Genomic DNA, 20,208 nt, shown 5'->3' on the forward strand with positions numbered 1-20,208 from the left:
CTCGTAAAATCTAAGTGGCCTCTCGAGTCTCTCCACCTCTGTGAAGAAAAAAGTCTGCTTTTGTTCTGTTTATCCCGGTAACAGCGAACGGACAAAAGTAAAAGCCAATGGCCAACGGCGAAGCGAGTCCAGCTTCACTTACCGCCAAGGCGGCCTCTCAGACAAGGGAGACAAGTTCCGACGACGCCCAGCAACCGTTACCGTTACCATGACAACGCAACTCGTGCTCCCACACCTCGGAGTGCGGCTCCCCTCTGCATCCCAGAAGGCGCTGCGCCTCCTCTAAGCCTTCCGCCCCGTTCCATCCCAACATGCAACGGGGCTCATAACGTCAAGCGCTCGTCATCAGGATGATTATAGAAATGCCTGAATATACGCCCTTGCTTAAACATTAAAAATGTCTGTAACAGGCTCACCGATGAGAAAGAGCCCGAAAGAGCTGTCTTAGAGATTTTTTTCAGAGGATTTAGTTTTAATCTCTAGGAGAAAAATTGCATCTTTCAGTAGACTCGCTCAGGCACCTCCTTGGACAGACCGCGCAGGCCGGCGGCGTGGGGGCCTCGGGGCCCTAGGCAGGGCACGTGCGGGAGGAAGTGGTGGTGTTCGCACGGTGCTTGTAGATCCTTCTGCGTGGAGCCATGGGAGGCCTGGAGAAGAAGAAGGTGATGGGCGAGAGGCCGGGGCGGGGCCGGGGCAGGGGGGACGGGGGTGCCCCAGGAGGTAGGAGACGGGAGCGATGGAGCCCGGGGACTGCGCCTTTCCCCGGCCTTGAATCCTCATGGGTGCAGAACCGGCTGGGATCAACGCGACAGGAGACAGCAGGCAGAAGGGGTTCGAGGATGGGCGAGGACAGCAGTACTTGTTCTGTAAAATAGGGGTAAGAACCCTGGAGTAGAGCTGTGAAAGAGCGTTGAGGTTACCAAGCAAAGCTGCACCCCAAAACAGGCCGAGCCGGAGGATAGCTTTACTGAAAGTGATGAACATTACGTAGAGCTCACCATTATTTCGAGCTCATCATCTCTAAAACTTGTGACTCCCTTTTCTGCTGAATCAGGCCTTGTCCTGGACATTGGGAATGGAGACATAAACAACCAGTTGTGGTCCCTGCATTCGTGGAGCTCACTTTCTAGTGGGGAAGTTGGACAGTAAAGTAAATAACCAAATAAAACGATCACAAACAAGCCTGGCAGCGGAAACTAAGTGCCAAGGCTTTCGGGTGGAAAAGGCTTGCTGTGTGCAAGGAATTAAAGGATATCAGCTTGGCTGGGGTATAGTAAACCAAGAGGAGAGTGGCATCTGGTGAAGTTGGGATTGGACAGGGACCAGGTCATGCAAGACCTGTCAGGCACAGTGAGGAGACTGGATTTTATTCAAAAAGCAGTAAGAATCAACTAAAGGGGGAGTAATATCCGTTTTTCAAGGAGTTGTTCTTGTTGCTGCGTGGAGAATCACCTTGATGGCATGAAGAGATTAGAGAGGGGATGGGGATGAGGATGAGGAAGATGTAGTTGCCTCGATTGTTTCCATCAGCTGGAAAGTTTCTGCTGCCAATCTGTTTTTAATCCAGCACGCTATTGAGCTAAGTGCTAGTGATTGGAATTACAAAGATATAACATTGAAAACCTGACTTTGAGACACAGGTGCAGATATGTAAACAAATCATGACAGTTTTTGTCGTTGTTGTTTGTTTTGGCCGCGCCCAGCGCCTTGCGGGATGGAACCCGGGCCCCCTGCAATGGTAGCTCGGAGTCCTAACCACTGGAGGGACCACCAGGGAAGTCCCAACAAATCATGACAGTTTTTAAAGCAGGGTTTCACAACCGTTTTGACATTTTGAGCCAGATAACTGTTGTGGGGAGGGTTGTCCTGTGTGTTGTGGGATGTTTAGCAGCATTCCTGGCCTCTTACCCGCTAGGTGCCAGTAGCATCTAACAGCCCAAAATGCTGGATCCACCCCCATACACCCAGGGAGTAAAGTCACCCCAGTTGACTTTAATTATCCCCTTAATGTTTGAAAAAATAAGAATGGTGACAGTGTAGGGCAATAGAAAACAATTTTAATGAAAGCAACTTCCCTAAGACAGTCTGAAAGTCATCTTTGTATCCCCAGAACTTGGCATGGGCCTGATCCCCAGTAGACAATTAATAAATGTCTAAAGGGAAGAATGAATGAAGGGCATGTTTCGTGACTGTGGGATTATTCATAAACATACCCCTCAGGAGGCTACAGGTTTGTCCCTTTAGAGCTGGACCTGGCCATCGAGGCCTATGCTGTCTTAATCCAGAGGAAGACCTCGTCTGGGAAGGACGTGCTTGGTTAGCATTGCAGGGAGCTGGTGCAGTGCACTGCTGCTCTATCAGGGATACAGAGGTGTGAGTGTGAGGCAGCGTCTTAGCACCACAGATGTCCAGATGGTTGCACAACACAACATGCTCTTTGGGGGCAGGTAGAGACCAGGCCTTTTGTCTTTATTACCCTCCTAGCATCTAGCTAAACACTTGGAACATAGTAGAGGTCTTGTTATTGTCTGTTGAATGAATGAGGAAGGAGAGAGGCTGTGTGGCTTAGAGCGTGCATTTTCAACTGGATGGTGTCATCCCAAAGGGAACAGAAATTGGTTGGGGGACATCTTAGATATTACAATGATGTGTAGCCCTCAGAAGGACCACATTACAGAAACATCTACAGTATATCTATGGTATTAACATTTTATGGGGCTGTGAGAGAGGGTGATTAAAGAGGAGAAAAGGTCTAAAAAGGCCTCTGGTGGTGGAGGGGTGGTTATAATGAAAAAGAAGTTGAGAACACTGGCTTAGTGGATGAGGCACTCAGGTCCTGGACTTGGACCTAGGTCTGAATCCAGCCCCAGCTCTTAAAAAGATATGTGACCTGGGCAGGTTATTTTACTGAGCCTGTTTTCCTCCCTTGTGAAATGAGAATTTTAATGGCAGCCACCTCACAGTGTTGTGGGGATTAAATGAATAATGTGTGCAAATCATAATGGTCAGTACTTACAGCCACTACTAAGTGCTTGGCATAGCACCTGATCCACAGCAACCTCATGGTCCTGCATTGTGCACATGTATGTGTCCTCCTCTGTGCTGACAACTGCAGGGACAGTGCAGGAGCGCTCCCTCCCCACAGCGTCTTGGCCATTTATCCAGAGTAATAGTCGCCTCTTGCATGAGCAATGTCCAGAGGTTGATCTCTGTCATTGTAATCATTGCTAATAGAGAATTGATTTTATCCTCCCCAAGTATGAACGAGGCTCTGCTACCAACTACATCACCCGAAACAAAGCCCGGAAGAAGCTGCAGCTGAGCCTGGCCGACTTCAGGTGAGGTTGGAGAGGAAAGGGGGACTTCGGGTGCCTGGCCAGTGAAAACTCAGCCACATCCCTCTCTTAACTGCACTGCTGCAAACTCTGTCTGGGATTCTGATATTCCTTCTCTTTCTTGCCTGGCTTTGCTTTAGTGAGCTGTGCTTTGCCAGGTGTGGTCCATGGGGAAGCTGGAGAACTGGGTCGTGCCACCCTGAGTCATCAAAATGGGCCCACTGGTTCAATGCACTGCTGCTCTCTTATCTGGGTCTTTGTCACCCATCCTCTCCCTTCAGGCAGTAGTGACCCCTGATCCTGCAGCTTGTGGTTCTCAGCTCCTTGGAGAGTCCAGTCCAGACTCTTCCACAGCCTGCGTCCTGCTGCCTGGCTCACTTTTCATCTTCCAAACGCACCCAGCACTTCCCACTCTTACAGCCTCTGTCCTTAAGATTCTCTTTCCTCTGCCCTTTATAGGTAGACCTTGGAGATATTGTGGATTTGGTTTCACACCATTGCAATAAAGTGAATATCACAATGGAGCGGTTTCCCAGTGCATATAAAAGTTACGTTTACACTATACTGTAGTCTATTAAGCGTGCAGAAGTTTTATGTCTAAAAGAAATGAACATGCATTAATTTAAAATATTTTATTGCTAAAAAATGCTAATCATCATCTGAGCATTCAGTGAGTCGTAATCTTTTTGCTGGTGGAGGGTCTTGCCTCGATGTTGACGGCTGCTGACTGATCAAGGAGGTGGTTGATGAAGGCTGGGGTGGCTGTGACAGTTTCTTAAAATAAGACAGCAGTGAGGTTTGCCACGTCGATTGACTCTTCCTTTCATGAACCATTTCTCTGTAGCACACAGTGCTGTTTGACAGCGTTTTACCCACAGTAGAACTTCTGTCAGAATTGGAGTCGATCCTGTCAGACCCTACTGCTGTTTTATCAACTAAATTTACGTAATATTCTAAATTCTTTGTTGTCATTTCAGCAATTTCCACGGTAGATTCCATCTCAAGAAACCACTGTCTTCACTCATTTATAAGAAGCACTCCTCATCTGTTAAAGTTTTATCATGAGATGGCAGCAATGCAGTCACACCTTCAGGGTCCACTTCTAATTCTAGTTCTCTTGCTGTTTCCACCACATCTGCAGTTACTTCCTCCACTGAAGTCTTGAACTCCTCAAAGTCATCCATGAGGGTTGGAAGCAACTTCTTCCAAACTCCTGTTAATGTTGATATTTTTATCTTTTCTGAATCACGAAAATTCTTAACGGCATCTCGAAGGGTAAATCGTTTCCAGAAGGTTTTCAATTTACTTTGCCCAGATCCATCAGAGGAATCACTGTCTGTGGTGGCTATAGCCTTATGAAATGTATTTCTTAATTAATAAGACCTGAAAGTCAGAATTAGTCCTTGATCCGTTGGCTGCGTAATGGATGTTTTGTTAGCAGGCATGAAAACAACATTAAGCTCTTTGTACATCTCCATCAGAGCTCTTGGGTGACCAGGTGCATTGTCAATGAGCAGTAATATTTTGGAAAAACAAAAAACTTTTTTCTGAGCAGTAGGTCTCAAGGGTGGGCTTAAAATAGTCATTGACCATGTTTTTTGTTTTGTTTTGTTAATTTATTATTTATTTTTGGCTGCTTTGGGTCTTCGTTGCTGCTCATGCTTTCTCTAGTTGCGGCGAGCAGGAGCTACTCTTTATTGCAGTGTGTGGGCGTCTCATTGCGGTGGCTTCTCTTGTTGCGGAGCACGGACTCTAGGTGCGCGGGCTTCAGTAGTTGTGGCTCACAGGCTGTAGAGCAGGCTCAGTAGTTGTGGCGCATGGGCTTAGTTGCTCCACGGCATGTGGGATCTTCCTGGACCAGGGCTCGAACCTGTGTCCCCTGCATTGGCAGGTGGATTCTTAACCACTGCGCCACCAGGGAAACCCCTGACGTTGTTTTTTGTAAACAGATGTGCTGTTATCCAGGCTTTGTTGTTCCATTTATAGAGCACAGGCAGAGTAGATTTTAGCATAATTCTTAAGGGCCCCAGGATTTTCAGAATGGTGAATGAGCATTGGCTTCACCTTAAAGTCATCAGCTGTGTTATCCCATAACAAGAGAGTCAGCATGTCCTTTGAAATTTTGAAGCCAGGCATTGACTTCTCTCTAGCTATGAAAGTCCTAGAAGGCATCTTCTTCCAATATAAGGCTGTTTCATCAACATTGAAAATCTGTTGTTTAGTTAATTATCTTAGCTAGATCTTCTGGATAACTTGCTGCAGCTTCTACATCAGCACTTGCTGCCTCACCTTGTACTTTTATGTCCTGGAGACGGCTTCTTTCCTTAAAGCTCATGAACCATCCTCTGCTAGCTTCAGACTTTATCCTGCAGCTTCCTTACTTCTGTCAGCCTTCATAGAATTGAAGAGAGTTAGAGTCTTGCTCCGGATTAGGCTTTGGCTTAAGGGAATGTTGTGGCTGGTTTGATCTTCTGTCCGGACCACTAAAACTTTATATCAGCAATAAGGCTGTTTTGCTTTCTTATCGTTTATGTGTTCACGGGAGTAGCTCTTTTTTTTTTTTTTTTAAATTTTTTTTTTTTTTTTAATTAATTACTTTATTTATTTATGGCTGTGTTGGTTCTTCGTTTCTGTGCGAGGGCTTTCTCCAGTTGCGGCAAGCGGGGGCCACTCTTCATCGCGGTGCGCGGGCCTCTCACCGCCGCGGCCTCTCTTGTTGCGGAGCACAAGCTCCAGACGCGCAGGCTCAGTAATTGCGGCTCACGGGCCCAGTTGCTCCGTGGCATGTGGGATCTTCCCAGACCAGGGCTCAAACCCGTGTCCCCTGCATTGGCAGGCAGATTCTCAACCACTGCGCCACCAGGGAAGCCCGGGAGTAGCTCTTTTAATTTCCTTCAAGGGCTTTTCCTTTGCATTCACAACTTGGCTGGCTGTGGTGTAAGAAGCCTAGCTTTTGACCTGTCTTGGCTTTCACCATGCCTTCCTCACTAAGCTTAATCATTTCTAGCTTTTGATTTAAAGTGAGAGACGTGGGACTCTTCCTTTCACTTGAACACTTAGAGGCCACTGTCGGGTTATTTGTTGACCTCATATCAATATTGTGTCCCAGGGAGAAGAGAGGCCCAAGTAGAGGGAGAGAGACTGGGGAATGGCAGGTCAGGTGGAGCAGTCAGAACACACACAACATTTATTGATTAAGTTCACCATCTTGTATGGGTGCTATTTGTGGGGCCCCCAAAATGATTACAATAGCAACATCAAAGATCACTGATCACAGATCGCTATAACAAACATAATAATGATGAAATAGTTTGAAATATTGTGAGAATTCCAAAAATGTGACACAGAGACATGAAAGTGAGCAAATGTTGGAAAAATGGCACCAATAGACTTGCTCAATGCAGGGTTGCACAAACCTTCAATTTGTTTAAAAAAAAAAAAAAGAAAATGCAATTACCTGCAAAGTGCAATAAAGTGAAATTCAATAAAATGAGGTATACCTCTATGTGGCTGAAATGTTAATTTGTCAGCAAGGCCTTTCCTGACTCCTTGCTAAAAGAGGTACCTGCCAGTTGGCCCCTGTCAGTATCCTGATTGTTCCCTTTCTGGTGCTTGGGACTGTCTGCACTGTGTTTGTTGGGAACTTGTCACTGTCAGACTCCTGCACTAGGATGTGAGTTTTCCAAAGGGCAGGGCTCCTGTGTTCTCTGTTCACTGCAGTTTTCCAGGCCCAGCGTGCCCAGTGCTCTCAGCACGTTTGCTGATAGAAGGAGTGGCCTTTGTCTTCCAGGCGGCTGTGCATCCTGAAGGGCATTTATCCCCATGAACCCAAACACAAGAAGAAGGTCAACAAGGGCTCCACGGCAGCCCGAACCTTTTACCTTATCAAAGACATCAGATTCCTCCTCCATGAACCCATTGTCAACAAGTTCCGGGAGTACAAGGTGAGGCCTGGGCTCTAGGGTCTGGATGGGGCCCTTCCCAGCTCTATGCAGACCCACTAACACTGACCTTGGGTAAATTGTTTGATCTCTCTGAGCAAGCCTGTACATAGGGTGAGGTAATTCTACCTCAAAAGTGTGTCGGGGGGATTGACTGAGATCTTAAGTGTGGAAATCATTTACGTAGAACCTGGCCAATGATTAAGCGTTACCTGTCATACTTTTCCCCTGGTTCTTTTGGAAAAGAGTAAATGTGTTGCCTCTGAGGCAAAGATTGTGGTCTTTCAGGGGCTCTCTGGTGTGTTTTCTGCCCAAATAAACCACTCCTATTCAGGTTCTTTCTGGAATTGTTCCCAGGAGACCAAGCTTTTCATTCCTCAAATAGAAATGATTAAATGCTTAAATACCACAGGGAAAGTAGAAACCTAATTATACCAAATACAAATAATTGTAAGTAGACTGCTGCTACTGTAGCCTTTGCCAAGCAGCAGGGCCAGGCTGTGGGATACAGCTGCTGGCAGCCCTCTCGCCACAGCCGGCCGAGGTGGGTGGCTGGACCTGTCCTGCTGCTGGGTTTTCCAGGCACCCCAGCTCATTGCATTGGAACTGGGCCCCTTGTGGGACTGGCTGTCTCAGAGCTGCTGTTCACAGTCTCAGCGGAGGTGGCCTCTGAGCCTCTGAAGAAGTGCTCCGGGGAGGCAGTTGGTCAGTTTAGAGGACTTTCTGGGGCCACTATTGGCCTCAACTGCGTTTTCTCGTGTGGCCCAGCCCCACACGTGGGCCCGAGGCTTGTTTCACACACATGCGGACTGGTGTTTCTGGCCCAGCCTCCTGGCCCTGGTCTGTCTCACTTCTCAGTTGGAAAATAGGGCTGAAAACGTTATACTTTCACGTAAACATGTGGAGTCAGCCCGTCTGAATGCTTATCCCTGTTCATCTGTCAGCGGGATGCAGTGGGGTGGCTCTGTCGTCAGCCTGGGTCAGGTTCGCTGCTCCGTGGAGGTGGCTGTTGTGCAAACCCCGGGCTGAGGGGGCACATCATGCCGGCAGACAGCCGCGGTCGGAGAGCCCTCCTGCCCCGAGCATCCCTCCTCCACGGAAGGGGTGTCCGGGAGCCGTTGGCCCCACATCAGCAGTCTCCTCCTCTCTCCCAGGTGTTCGTCCGGAAGCTGCGGAAAGCCTATGGGAAGAGTGAGTGGAACACGGTGGAGCGGCTGAAGGACAACAAGCCCAACTACAAGCTCGACCACATCGTCAAGGAGCGGTGAGCCGGGGGCTCTGACCTGGTGCTGGGGGTACAGTGGGGAACGGGGCCGAGACCCTGCTCACAGAGCTGGCGTCCTGTTGGAGGAAGCAGACCAGAAAACAAACTGGCAAGTTGTTCTAATGGTTGCAAGTCCACACGAGTGCCACGAGGGATGCTCTCCAGGAAGGGAGCTGGAGGACGTATGTTAGTTACAGGCTTGTCAAAGGAGGTCTCTGGGGGGAGACATTTGAGCCAGCCAGGGGAGGCATGGTTCACGCAGAGCAAACAGCAAGTGCAAAGGCCCTGTGGTGAGAGAGAGCCGGAGTCCTGGGGGTATGCGTGGGGTGCATGGTCAGTCCTGGAAGATGTGGCTGGACACCTGTGATCTCAACTGTTTCTTGCCCATCCTTCTCAGCAGTCCCCGTCATTCGTTGACTAAATCAGTGGGGACACTTGGCAATGTCTGGAGACACTTCTGCTTCTCCTGACTTGGATGGCAGGGGGTCTACTAGTATTTAATTAGTAGAGGCCAGGGATGCTGCTCAACACCCTGTAGTGCACAGGACAGCCCCCACAACACGGGACAACCTGGCCCACAGTGTCAGTGGTGGTAAGGTGCAGAAACTCTGGGCTAACTGAATGTCTGCCTTCTCTTGGTGGCTGTTGGCCCTGGGAACACTTAGCTCCAGGCTGGATGGACTTGGCTTCGTTGAGTCGGGCCAGCCATGGGCTAGCAGGGCAACAGCCTTGGCCTGGGAGCTCGACAGCAGGTGTTCTCACCCCAGCCCTACAGCCACGAGCTGGGCAGTCCGCGAACTGCTCCTGCTCCGAGCAGGTCCTCCTGTAACAGAGAGATGACGAGTGTGACACAGCTGTTCTGTGGAACAAATGAAAAAAAAAATGCATAAGAAAAAAGCAAGTGTCTGGATTCATGTGCACACTAGGTGGCAGTATGGTGGCATTCCCATTCTGTGTCACCCCCTTCTCCTCAGCCCTTGCTTAAGAAAGAATAGCCGGTGCTGTTTCTAGGAAGGGCCCAGGTTGTTGGGTTTGTCTGTGAGGTGCAGAGCGAGGAAACTTCGAGGCACAAGAGGGGGCTGATTGAGGCTCTGGCCTCTGAACCAGGAAACCAAGTGCCTCTCCTGTTCTGAGAGGTCCCTGCGGACCTTTCTTCTGTTTTGCTCTGTGTCTGAAGACCTGGCTGGCCCCTCCTGACTCAGATTTCTCTGACCCTCAGCGCCAAGTGGGCACATCCTGGTTCCGTGGTTCTTCCTGAGGCTCTGGGGAGGTTGGCACTGCCGGGCCCCAGGGCGTTGCCCAGCTCCCTGTTTAGGAGATGGCGTGTTCAGGGCCTGGGGTGGGGCAACGAGATCGGGGGCCCCTCAGAGCCCAGGCTGAACGACCCTGTGAGCACCGCCCTCCTGGCCACGCAGGTACCCCACATTCATAGATGCCCTGCGGGACCTGGACGACGCCCTCTCCATGTGCTTCCTCTTCTCCACCTTCCCACGGACCGGCAAGTGCCACGTGCACACCATCCAGCTGTGCCACCGGCTGGCTGTGGAGTTCATGCACTACGTCATCGCCGCCCGTGCCCTGCGCAAGGTGAGCCCGGGGCCACCCAGTGGGGCCCCGCCCCCCGCCCCCCCCCCCGTGTCCTTACCACGCTGTCCCCCCTCCACCGCAGGTCTTCCTGTCCATCAAAGGCATTTACTACCAGGCCGAGGTGCTGGGCCAGCCCATCGTGTGGATCACGCCCTACACCTTCTCCCACGACGTGAGTGTGCCCACAGGGAAGGGTTGTGCAGGGACCGTTGCTCCCTCTCTGCTTCCTAGACAGAGATAATGGTGTAGGTGAAGGGGGGCTCTTCCTGTCCTGCAGAACCAGCTGGGTTCCTGAGTGCCGGCCGGGGCGGTGCGGAGGTGTGCTACAGCATTGTAACAAGAGCCCGAGCTAGCCTGACTCCAGTACCTGCTAGCTGGTTGTCCTTGGACATGTGCCCTTACCTCTCTGTGCCCAGTTAATAACGTGCTTCTACCTTCTAAGCCTTGTCGTGAGGATTTGAGGGAAAAAAGCTTTAAAAGTGCCTGGTGCTTGGCCCTCGGGGGTTGCAGAACGAACAGTGAGCGGCCACCGGGACCGAGCACTGCCTGCATACACGGCCCTGCCCTCCAACCTGCTGGGTCCTCACCCCGCTCTGCCACCCCCACTCCTGGCCCCCCCCCCCCCAGAGCTGGGGACTGGGTGAGACTGGGGAGGATGAGCACAAGAGGAGCACTACTTATTAGTGGCACTATTTCTTTTTTTTTTTTTTTTTTTATTCTCATCTTTCTTCATTCTATTCTTTATAATGCTGCTTCATTTAAGAATTCCCTGGAATCCTCAACATTTTACCCTTAAGTGATTCATCCAAAGGTTATAAAATCCTGGCACTGTTTTTTTTTTTTTTTTTTTTTAAATTTATTTATTTTTGGCTGTGTTGGGTCTTCATTTCTGTGCGAGGGCTTTCTCTAGTTGTGGCAAGCGGGGGCCACTCTTCATCGCGGTGCGCGGGCCTCTCACTATCGTGGCCTCTCTTGTTGCGGAGCACAGGCTCCAGACGCGCAGGCTCAGTAATTGTGGCTCACGGGCCTAGTTGCTCCGCGGCATGTGGGATCTTCCCAGACCAGGGCTCGAACCCGTGTCCCCTGTATTAGAAGGCAGATTCTCAACCACTGCGCCACCAGGGAAGCCCAGTGGCACTATTTCTTACTCATCTTTCTTTTTAAAACGGGGGGAATTTTTGGCAGGATCCGTCGAGAGAAATCTTGGTTTGGCCTCCGTATGAGGGTTGTTAGCCTCTAGTCTCCCACAGGGTCTCAGGCTTGGTGCCTGACTTATCCTGCTGTGGGCCTGCATTTGGCCTTGCTTCCTGCTTGTGCCTTGAGTGAGAACTGGTGCCTTCAGTGGAGACCCAGCTGGATGGCAGGTTTGCTGGCCGGGCAGCGGGTACTCCAGCATGAGCTGGTGGTCTGGGTCCCCTAGGCCGCTGCTGATTACTTTGGGCTGGAGGGCACAGGCCGGAACCCCCACTGAGCGCAGAGCAGCGGTGACAATTGGTGGCAGCCTGTGGTCTTTGTGGGTGAGAGGCGCTCGGCCCTCAGCAGTCCCTGTGCCCACTCCCTGGGGGCAGGCGTGTGTGCAAGTTTGTGCTCTTCCTTCTTCCCCTCTCTGTCCCTCCTCTCTTCTGTCCTTCCTGCCTTCTCTGCCCTGCCTTCCCTCCTTCCTCTCTGCCCCTCCCTCTCCTTCCTTCTCTCTGATGTCCCACCCCCGCACTGCTCAGACTGGTCTTTGTCTGTCCTGCCAGTGGTGAATAGGGCCCTGTGGAGGCCGGCCTCCACACAGCTGGCCCTGGAGGAACGGGGATGGGCACGGGCCGCCCCTTCCTCCTTCCTCTCTGGCCAGCTCACTGCCGCTGCTTCCTCTCAGCAAGAGGATGGGGGACCAGTCCTGGGTCATAGTTGGGGCCCCTGTGCAGCCAGTGCTGGGCTCCTGGCAGCAGGACCCAGGCAGGTAGCGGGGCCCAGGGGGCTGCTGTGCTGTGGGGCAGTCACTGCTCACGTGCTCCCAGGCCCGTCGAAGGCCCTGGTGGATGCTCATGGAAGGACTGAGGTATCAGTGGGGGACAGGTGGGGCACCTCTTGGCCCCTGTACCCCCACAGCCCAGTCACTGCCAGTTGGCAGGATGTAGAAACAGCTCAGCGTCACAGGCGCACAGGCACAGAAGGGATGCTGTGATCATTACTGATTTCATCATCGCTTGGCGTATCCCCCCCCCGTCCAGGTCTCAGAAGTCGGCCAGGCTGGCCTGGCCTCTCTGGTGTGCCAGGCAGTGCTGCTCAAGGGTCGAGGCACTTTGGTTTGGGTCTCAGATCCTTGCCCTGTTTTGTTTTATCAACTCCTCAAGGTTTAAGACGAGCCCTCCCGTGTCCCCCGCTTGCTCTGTGTTTTTGCCCTAAGCAGGCAGCATTTCACAGTCGCTCCCTGGGGCTGAGCCAGGCAGCTGCCCAGCCTGTCCTGGGTCCTCGGGTTGTGCCTTTGTCTCCGGCTCGGGCCCAAGGCAGGGTTGCTGAATTCTGAGTATCTGTCAGAAGGCTCCTGCCAGGGCTCGTAGGCGCTGAGTGCCGCCTGCCCACTACCCCCACCCAGGCAGATGGGCTGATCCAGGGCCACCTTTCCCAGCCAGGCCCCCAGGTGCTCATGGGCTGGCCCCAGAAAAGACGGTAAATGGAAGTTACTGGTTGGCTAATGGAGCAGGCGTGAGCGGCTTCTGCAAGAACAGAAGTCTGCCTTGCAGGGTGAGGGGGAGAGCTGGGGCAGGGAGCGGGGACACCAGCCTGTCATGGGAACCTCGTGACAAAGGCTTCCCTTTTCTCACTCCTAGCATCCCCTTTATGGCACGGGGATCTGGCACTGGCCTCCAGGACAATCCTTGGGACCCTTGTCCAGAGCCTCACTGGTGCCCAGGATGCTCCTGGGTGGGACCACGCCACACGGCCTCTTCTCCTGGGGCAGAGCTCTGAAGGCGGGGCCACCCTGGGGGAGCTCCTGGTCCTTGGGCATCCGGAGCCCCCACCCCGCATGGGTTGTCAGTGCCATCTTTGCACTGACACTGCTGATGCGTCTCCTGTGTACCCAGCACCCAACAGACGTGGACTACAGGGTCATGGCCACCTTCACCGAGTTCTACACCACCCTGCTGGGGTTCGTCAACTTCCGCCTCTACCAGTCGCTTAACCTGCACTACCCTCCGAAGGTAGGCCCCGGCCCAGCGCAGCGCCTTCTCCTCACCGGGCAGAGGCCACGGCCTCTCTCCCCACGTGGAGGTGGGGGTAGGGGCATCCTCTTCCTCTGACCTTCCCCTTGCCTCTCAGCTCGAGGGTCAGGCCCATGCAGAAGCGAAGGCCAGCGAGGACACCTACGCTTTGGACTCGGAGAGCTCTATGGAGGTGAGAGGCTTCCAGCATTGGCCCTGCATCCCCCAGAAGGGTGGTTCCTGGCCCAGGGGTGGAGGCGGTCATGGCTAGATAGGTGGTCTCAGGGCTTGCCCTCAGAACCCACACCCACTGATAGCCAGCCGAGAACTGCCAGCCCTACCCCTCCCCACCCGCAAGCAGCATCCCTGAAACCCTGCTTCTTTCCCACAGAAACTGGCCTCTCTCAGTGCCAGTCTGGCCCGTGTGGTGGTGCCTGCGGAGGAGGAGGAAGCCGAGGTGGATGAGTTTCCTGCTGACGGGGTGAGGACTGCGCTGCCCTCTGAAAGCGGGGGTGGGGGAGGTGGGCGGACTGAGGGGTTTAGAAGGAAGCTGGGGAGGGGCTCGTCTCCAGCCTCTGCCTCCAGTGGGGTGCAGGCAGGCCTGATAGTGTGAGCAGCCCCTTTTCTCGGCAGGAGATGGTGGTGCAGGAGGACTGCAGGAAGGAGCTGGAGGCGCAGGAAAAGCACAAGAAGCTCTTCGAGGGCCTGAAGTTCTTCCTGAACCGTGAGGTGCCCCGGGAGGCCCTGGCCTTTGTCATCAGGTGGGGAGCCTGACAGCACTGGCTGTGCCGTACTGGGCTGGGTCCTGCCCTGGACAGCGCAGCCCTGGACGCCCATCGGTAACAATGGGCTGGCGTCAGTATCCGCTGCTTAGGGCTGTTGTGAGGATTTAACAAAATGGGTGTGGAAAACTCAGCACACCCCAGGCACATGGAAAGCACCCATTAGAGGGCAGCTGGCATCACTTCCTCACCAGCTTAGGGCAGAAGGTCTCCACTGGGCCAGCACTGGAGGCGTCAGCCAATTGGAGGGGGGATTCCTGGGGTGGGGAGGGGACAGGTGTGTCCTAGGAGCTTGTGGGCCAGCAGGTCCCAGGGTGGGCACCTCATGCCTCAGTACCCTCATGGGCTCCCCCTGTGCCTGTAGGAGTTTTGGGGGGAACGTGTCCTGGGACAAATCTCTGTGCATTGGGGCCACATACGACGTCACAGACTCTGGCATCACCCACCAGATTGTCGACCGGCCTGGGCAACAGACCCCCGTCATCGGCAGGTAGGCCCCCAAGGCCCTCGTCTTCCTCTGCCTGTTTGGGTTTCTGGGGGCGGAGGTCTGTCTCCAGGCCCCTGCAGATGCAGTGGGGTCTCGGGTGGCCCCACGACTGTCTCTGCCCTCGCCCTGCGCAGGTACTATGTGCAGCCCCAGTGGGTGTTTGACTCCGTGAACGCCCGGCTCCTCCTTCCTGTGGCAGACTATTTCCCCGGGGTGCAGCTGCCTCCACACCTCTCGCCCTTCGTGTCAGAGAAGGAGGGCGATTACATGCCCCCTGAGAAGCTGAAGTTGCTGGCCCTGCAGCGGGGGGAGCACCCAGGTGAGTGAAAGGAAGCTGGGCAGGGTGGGGTGGGCAGGCTCCTCCAGGCTGGCCTCGGCTCCGGGGGCTTCACCTGGCTGTTTCCCTTCTTGGCTACAAAGGTGGCAAGCCCCAGAGAACAGGGCAGCAGGGGTACAAAGTCCTTTAAACTCTCGTTGGAGTAATGTGGCTTAGGAGGAGGAAACGTTTGTGTCTTATAATCCAGTGTTACTTGATGTCTAGAGTGACTGAGCAGAATGGCCTGGAAGTTCCGCGGGAGGCAGCAGAGCTGAGGGATTGGGGGCCTGGAGTTTGCTCTGAAGGCAGCTGGGCCTGTGGAGGAGGCGCCAGAGGGCCTGTGGTCGGGATGGCCCTGCTCTGCCTTTGGAACGTCTGTGCCAAAGAGGGTGGTGCCTGGCGCCAGTTCTCACGCCGCAAGGGGAAGAGCAGGCTCCCGAGTGTTCGGAATCCTTGGCTGTTTGTAGGAAATTTGAATGAATCTGAAGAGGAGGATGAGGAGGAAGATGATGAAGGTGATGGTGATGAAGAGGGAGGAAAAGAAGAGGAGGAGGAAGAAGACAAGGAGGCTGGTTCGGAAAGGGAGGAAGAGGCCCGACTGACGGCCCCGGAGGAGCCGAGGATGGAGCGGAAGGTACCAGGGAGTTGATTGGGTTCTTGGCCTGGGAAGCAGCCCCGCTGGCCACCTTGGTGCCAGAAGGGTGGGAGCCAGGGGGCTGGGGGTGGAGGGTGGGGGTCACCCTGCATCCACAAGTGTCTCCCCTGTGTCCCCAGAAGCCCAGGGTGATGGCGGGCACAGTGAAGCTGGAGGATAAGCAGCGGCTGGCCCAGGAGGAGGAGAGTGAGGCCAAGCGCCTGGCCATCATGATGATGAAGAAGCGGGAGAAGTACCTTTACAACAAGATCATGTTTGGCAAGAGGCGCAAAATCCGCGAGGTGAGTCTCCCCGCCGCCTGAGGCTCCAGATGGGGCCGCACAGCTGAGCTTCGAGGCTGGCTGGCTCTCCCGGGCAGTCTCTGGGCCCTCTTCTAGCGTTTTTCTGACGTCGTCTGCCTGCCCTGGGCATCTTGGTGTCAGTCTCCTTCCTGCACCAGGTGGTTTCTGAGTCTGCTGGGGTTGGGGGCCAGAGCTGCTGCAGCAGACTCGGGGCCTGCACTTCACAGAAGTGCGTGAAGCTGGAGGGACTGTGGGAGGTTTTGGTTTAGCTTCTGTTTTGTTTCCTCTCATTCACAGAGCCACGTATGCTCAATATAAAAGAAAAAATATTTTTTAAGAGTTCTCTGCACACCAGAACTCTGTAATGGACGCAAAAGTGGCTCACAGTCTTGCCCTTGGGGTGATCTGTAGTAATAACCCCCCAGGTTTCTTTTGTGCATGTAATAACACAGATGTTATTGGGGGGGCATCGTGCTACACATACAGGCAGAGCTTGTTTTATGGCACTTCGCTTTATTGCACTTCACAGATAACGAGTTTGTTATAGATGGAAGGTTTGTGGCGACTCTATGTCGAGCAAGTCTGTTTAGCACCATTTTTCCAATATTTGCTCATTTCATGTCTCTGTGTCACCAGTGACGGTAATTCTTACAATATTTCGGACTTTTTCATTATTATTATATTTGTTAAGGTGATTTGTGATCAATGTTCTTTGATGTTACTGTCGCAAAAAGACTATAATTCACTGAAGACTCAGACGATGGTTAGTTTTTTTTAGCAATAACGTATTTTTTATTAACGTATCTGCACGGTGTTTTTAGACATAATGCTATTGCCACTTAACAGACAACAGCATAGCAAAAACAGAACATTTATATGCCCTGGGAAACCAAAAAATTCACGTGACTCCCTTTATTGCAGTATTCGCTTTACTGGGGTGGTGGGTGGAATCCAACCCACAATATCTCCGAGGTTTGCCTGTAGGTGGTTCTGCGGTGTATTTGTTATTTAACCATAGCATGAACTGTCCATGGCGTCGTACAGTGCATGGCCTGTTCCCTGCTGACAGGATTAGGCCGTCTCCCTTTTATAGTTGTTCTCAGAGAACAGTCTTGAGCACCTCTCTTCCTACCTCCAAGTGTCTCTGCACGGTAAATTCTTAGGAGTGTAATTGCCAGGTTGAAAGGCCACCTGTTCTGGAATAGATCATGCCCCGTGGCCCCGGGGAAGGACTGTTCCAGGTTGACCCCACCCTAGCAGCTCCTGGTGAAGGTTTGAATGGCCCCCAGCTTTCCCAGGTGAAGGGGGTCAGTGGGGCAGTTGCCTCCAGCTCTGGGAGCCTGCAATCCTCCTGACTTGCTGTGGGCCCATAACTTCACAGAGTCATAAAGGCAGGGGTGAAGGCATGGTTCCTCACCTGAGGCTCTTCAGAGGGGTTTGCTTTTTCCCCTTGGTAATTTGCCTATTAGCTTTCCTGGAAGCTCTGCTTTTAAGGGGTGGCCTTGAGTGGCAGAAGGGGGAGTTCCCTTCCCCGTCCTCCTCCCCCCATCACAGCGTAATCCTCCCCTTCCTCCTCACAGGCCAACAAACTGTTGGAGAAGCGGAAAGCCCACGATGAGGCTGCAAGGTCTGAGAAGAAGGCCAAGAAGGCAAGGCCGGAGTGAGTGGCGGCAGCCTCGCCATGGGTGAGGCCAGCTCCCAGAGGCTGGACTTGGCACAGGGACCCAGAGGGCCTGGGCTTGGTGACAGACCAGCGTCTTTTCTGTTTTCATCCTTCTCCTTCCTCTGCTGGCCCTGGCCTCCTCTCACGATCTCTGGCTGGGCCCATGGACAGCCCCAGCCTCGCTCGGACGGAGCTCCCTGCTGGTGCCTGGGCAGAGGAGAGGCCTCTGTGCCTGGCCTGACACAGTGCTCCCAGGGGTCAAGCGACACGGGGCGGGACCCGACCAGCCCCTCACTGACTGCTCCCATTTGCCCTGGCTTTCTGTGTCCCCTCCCCCACACGTACCGTTGGACCCACGATTTTCCCAGTGCTCTGGTAGGGTGGGGAAGCATTTGTTATTAAATGGCTGGAGTTCTGCAGCCAGTTGAATTCTGTGTTCATGAGCCTTCCTGGGCTTGGAGAAGGGCCACCTAGTGCTCCAGGTTGGCCAGCCCTCGGTGTTCACTGAGAGGAGCCGGTCACTGCTCGGAGCTTTCTGGCTGCCCGTGGATCCCCTGGGGTCCAAGGGTGCCAGAAGGTAGGCACACATTCCAGCCCAGAGACTTTTCCTCTGTGATCCTGCTTCCTCACGTGTAAGCTAAGCGTAGAAATTCTGGAGCCTTCCTCCCAGGCATGTGTGAAGGGTTCAGTGATAATGTTTTAGAGAGTCACTAGTGTCAGGTGTCTGGTAGGTAAAGTACTCAGCAAACACCAACCGTGATTGTCATCACTTCCTGCTGGAGTCAGCCCGGGAGGTAAAAGCCAGTGTCTGAAGGATCTATGGGGCCTGAGTTGAGGGTACCTAGCTTTACCTTGTGGGCTTATGGGCAGAGCTGCCAAGGACCCCCAGTGTGGCTTTGCCAGCAGCCTGACTTGTAACCCTGGCTGGGCCATCCTTATAGCTTCCCACTTGACCCTGGCAGGGCCCTTGCAGTAGCCCAAGGGGACATGCCCTTGCCTGGACTGCCGGTGCCTCATGGCAGAGCCAGGGCCACTCAACCCCTCCCAGGTCAGGCAGGGAGATTCTGAATGCCCCCCCCGCCAGGGTGCTCCTGTGGGCCGAGTGTTCTCAGGAGCAGGGCCCAGGATGGGGAAGTATGGGTTTGGAACTGGGCTCCTCCTTCGTCAAATCTAGGCACTTGAGGGCCTTGGCCCTCTGCCTCTCACTCTGTAGAAGTGCCCAGGCTCTATAGAAGTCTTTTGGGCAGTGTCTTCAGACCCAGCCTGTGCAGGGGGAAGGCAAGAGCTTGGGCAGGCTCTCTGGCTGAGGGAGTGGAGAACCTAGGGCTCCTGTCTCACTGGGCCTCGCCATGGGTGTGCTGTGGGTGTCAGAGAGAGATTATGTTCCACTCTGACATTCTTCATGGTGTGTGTGGGGGGTGGTCTTCTAGAGTCAGGGACAGGGTCAGGGCCTCTGGAGCCAAAGTCTGCAGCCCTAGGGGATAACTCGGTCCTGCCTGGGTGCATGTACATCCCAGGGCCATGGCAGGGGTGCCAGGGCAAGGCCGGAGAGCGGGCCCATCAGTTATGGAAAAATCCTGGACTTCCCTGGTGGCGCAGTGGTTAAGGATCTGCCTGCCAATGCAAGGGCACACGGGTTCAAGCCCTGGTCCGGGAAGATCCCACATGCTGCGGAGCAACTGAGCCTGTGTACCACAACTACTGAGCCTGCGCTCTAGAGCCCACGAGCCACAACTACTGAGCCCTCATGCCACAACTACTGGAGCCCGCGTGCCTAGAGCCTGTGCTCCGTTAGAAGCCACCGCAATGAGAAGTCCGCCCACTGCAATGAAGAGTAGCCCCTGCTCACCGCAACTAGAGGAAGGCTGCGCGCAGCAGTGAAAACCCAACGCAGCCAAAAATAAATAAATAGGAAAAAAAAAAAGATATGGAAAAATCCCTGGCAGTCATGCTGATGTGGAATTTTCCCCATTCCGGAGTCGCCCAGTAATGGCGGGGGCAGTGGGACTCTGACGTGGCTTATGCCCCACTGGGTGGCCAGCTGGTTTTGCACTGCCCACAGCTGGAGCTGAGCATTCTCAACTCCAGGCAGGCACTAATCCCCATCCTTGGGCCTGCTCCTCTGGGGTGAAGGAGGGAAGCCTGGGACTGGAAAGAGTCAGATCCTGAATGCGGCACCTGCATCCTGATGGCACTGTGCTCAGTGATGGGCACCTTGGAGAGGAGGGCGTCAGCTGAGACCTCCCAGTGGTATGACCGCCCCTAATCCTCTCATCCACATTTCAGATGCCAAAAATGTGTCCCCAGTTTGCACTGACTCTAGAGCCAGAGGCCATATCTTCCACTGAATAAAGTTAAGCAGCTAGTGTAGCCTCCTCCTTTTTCCCAGAGCTGGGCTGCCCTCACCATCACCACGCCACCCCGTTTCCCAGGCACCCTCGAATCCTCTACAGAGCTGGGAGCTCGGCCGAGCCTCAGGGTCCGGCGGCAGGACAATGGCCCCGTTGGCACATCCGAGACAAACGCGCCTTGTTGGGCCAGCGGCGGGGGCGCGATGTTGCGCCCCGGCGCGCTGAATGCGGCTTCTGTGCGACCCGGGCGGGCGCGGAGGGGAGGGGAGGGGGCCCCGGCCCGGGGCGCCAATTGGCCGCGGCGCCGGAGGTGGGGGGGGTTGGGGGCCGGGCCAGGCTGGCGGCAGCACCTGGC

General features: G+C 53.9%; 2 protein-coding genes across 3 annotated transcripts in view; one reads left to right on the forward strand and one right to left on the reverse strand.

Annotated features, from left to right (window-relative positions):
• TCN2 (transcobalamin 2) overlaps window positions 1-213 on the reverse strand; it is a 44,893-nt gene extending 44,680 nt beyond the window's left edge. The window contains exon 1 of one of the 2 annotated variants that reach the window (XM_036823394.1): window positions 143-213. The gene's annotated coding sequence lies outside the window, so the exon portion shown is untranslated. The remainder of the gene's footprint in view (window positions 1-142) is intronic. The other variant, XM_036823393.1, reaches the window with a different exon arrangement.
• Window positions 214-532: 319 nt separating this feature from the next.
• On the forward strand, window positions 533-17,929 carry PES1 (pescadillo ribosomal biogenesis factor 1). The gene is made up of 15 exons (XM_036823572.1): window positions 533-662; window positions 3,259-3,338; window positions 7,126-7,279; window positions 8,431-8,540; window positions 9,956-10,127; window positions 10,210-10,299; window positions 13,202-13,318; window positions 13,437-13,511; window positions 13,710-13,799; window positions 13,952-14,079; window positions 14,465-14,590; window positions 14,722-14,906; window positions 15,371-15,537; window positions 15,678-15,839; window positions 17,420-17,929. Exons 1-15 carry the CDS (start codon window positions 639-641, stop codon window positions 17,501-17,503), a joined length of 1,764 nt encoding a protein of 587 aa, XP_036679467.1. The 5' UTR covers window positions 533-638; the 3' UTR covers window positions 17,504-17,929.
• The last annotated feature ends 2,279 nt before the right edge of the window (window positions 17,930-20,208 follow it).

This window comes from Balaenoptera musculus, chromosome 14 (genome assembly GCF_009873245.2).
Source record: "Balaenoptera musculus isolate JJ_BM4_2016_0621 chromosome 14, mBalMus1.pri.v3, whole genome shotgun sequence".
NCBI classification, from domain to species: Eukaryota; Metazoa; Chordata; class Mammalia; order Artiodactyla; family Balaenopteridae; genus Balaenoptera; species Balaenoptera musculus.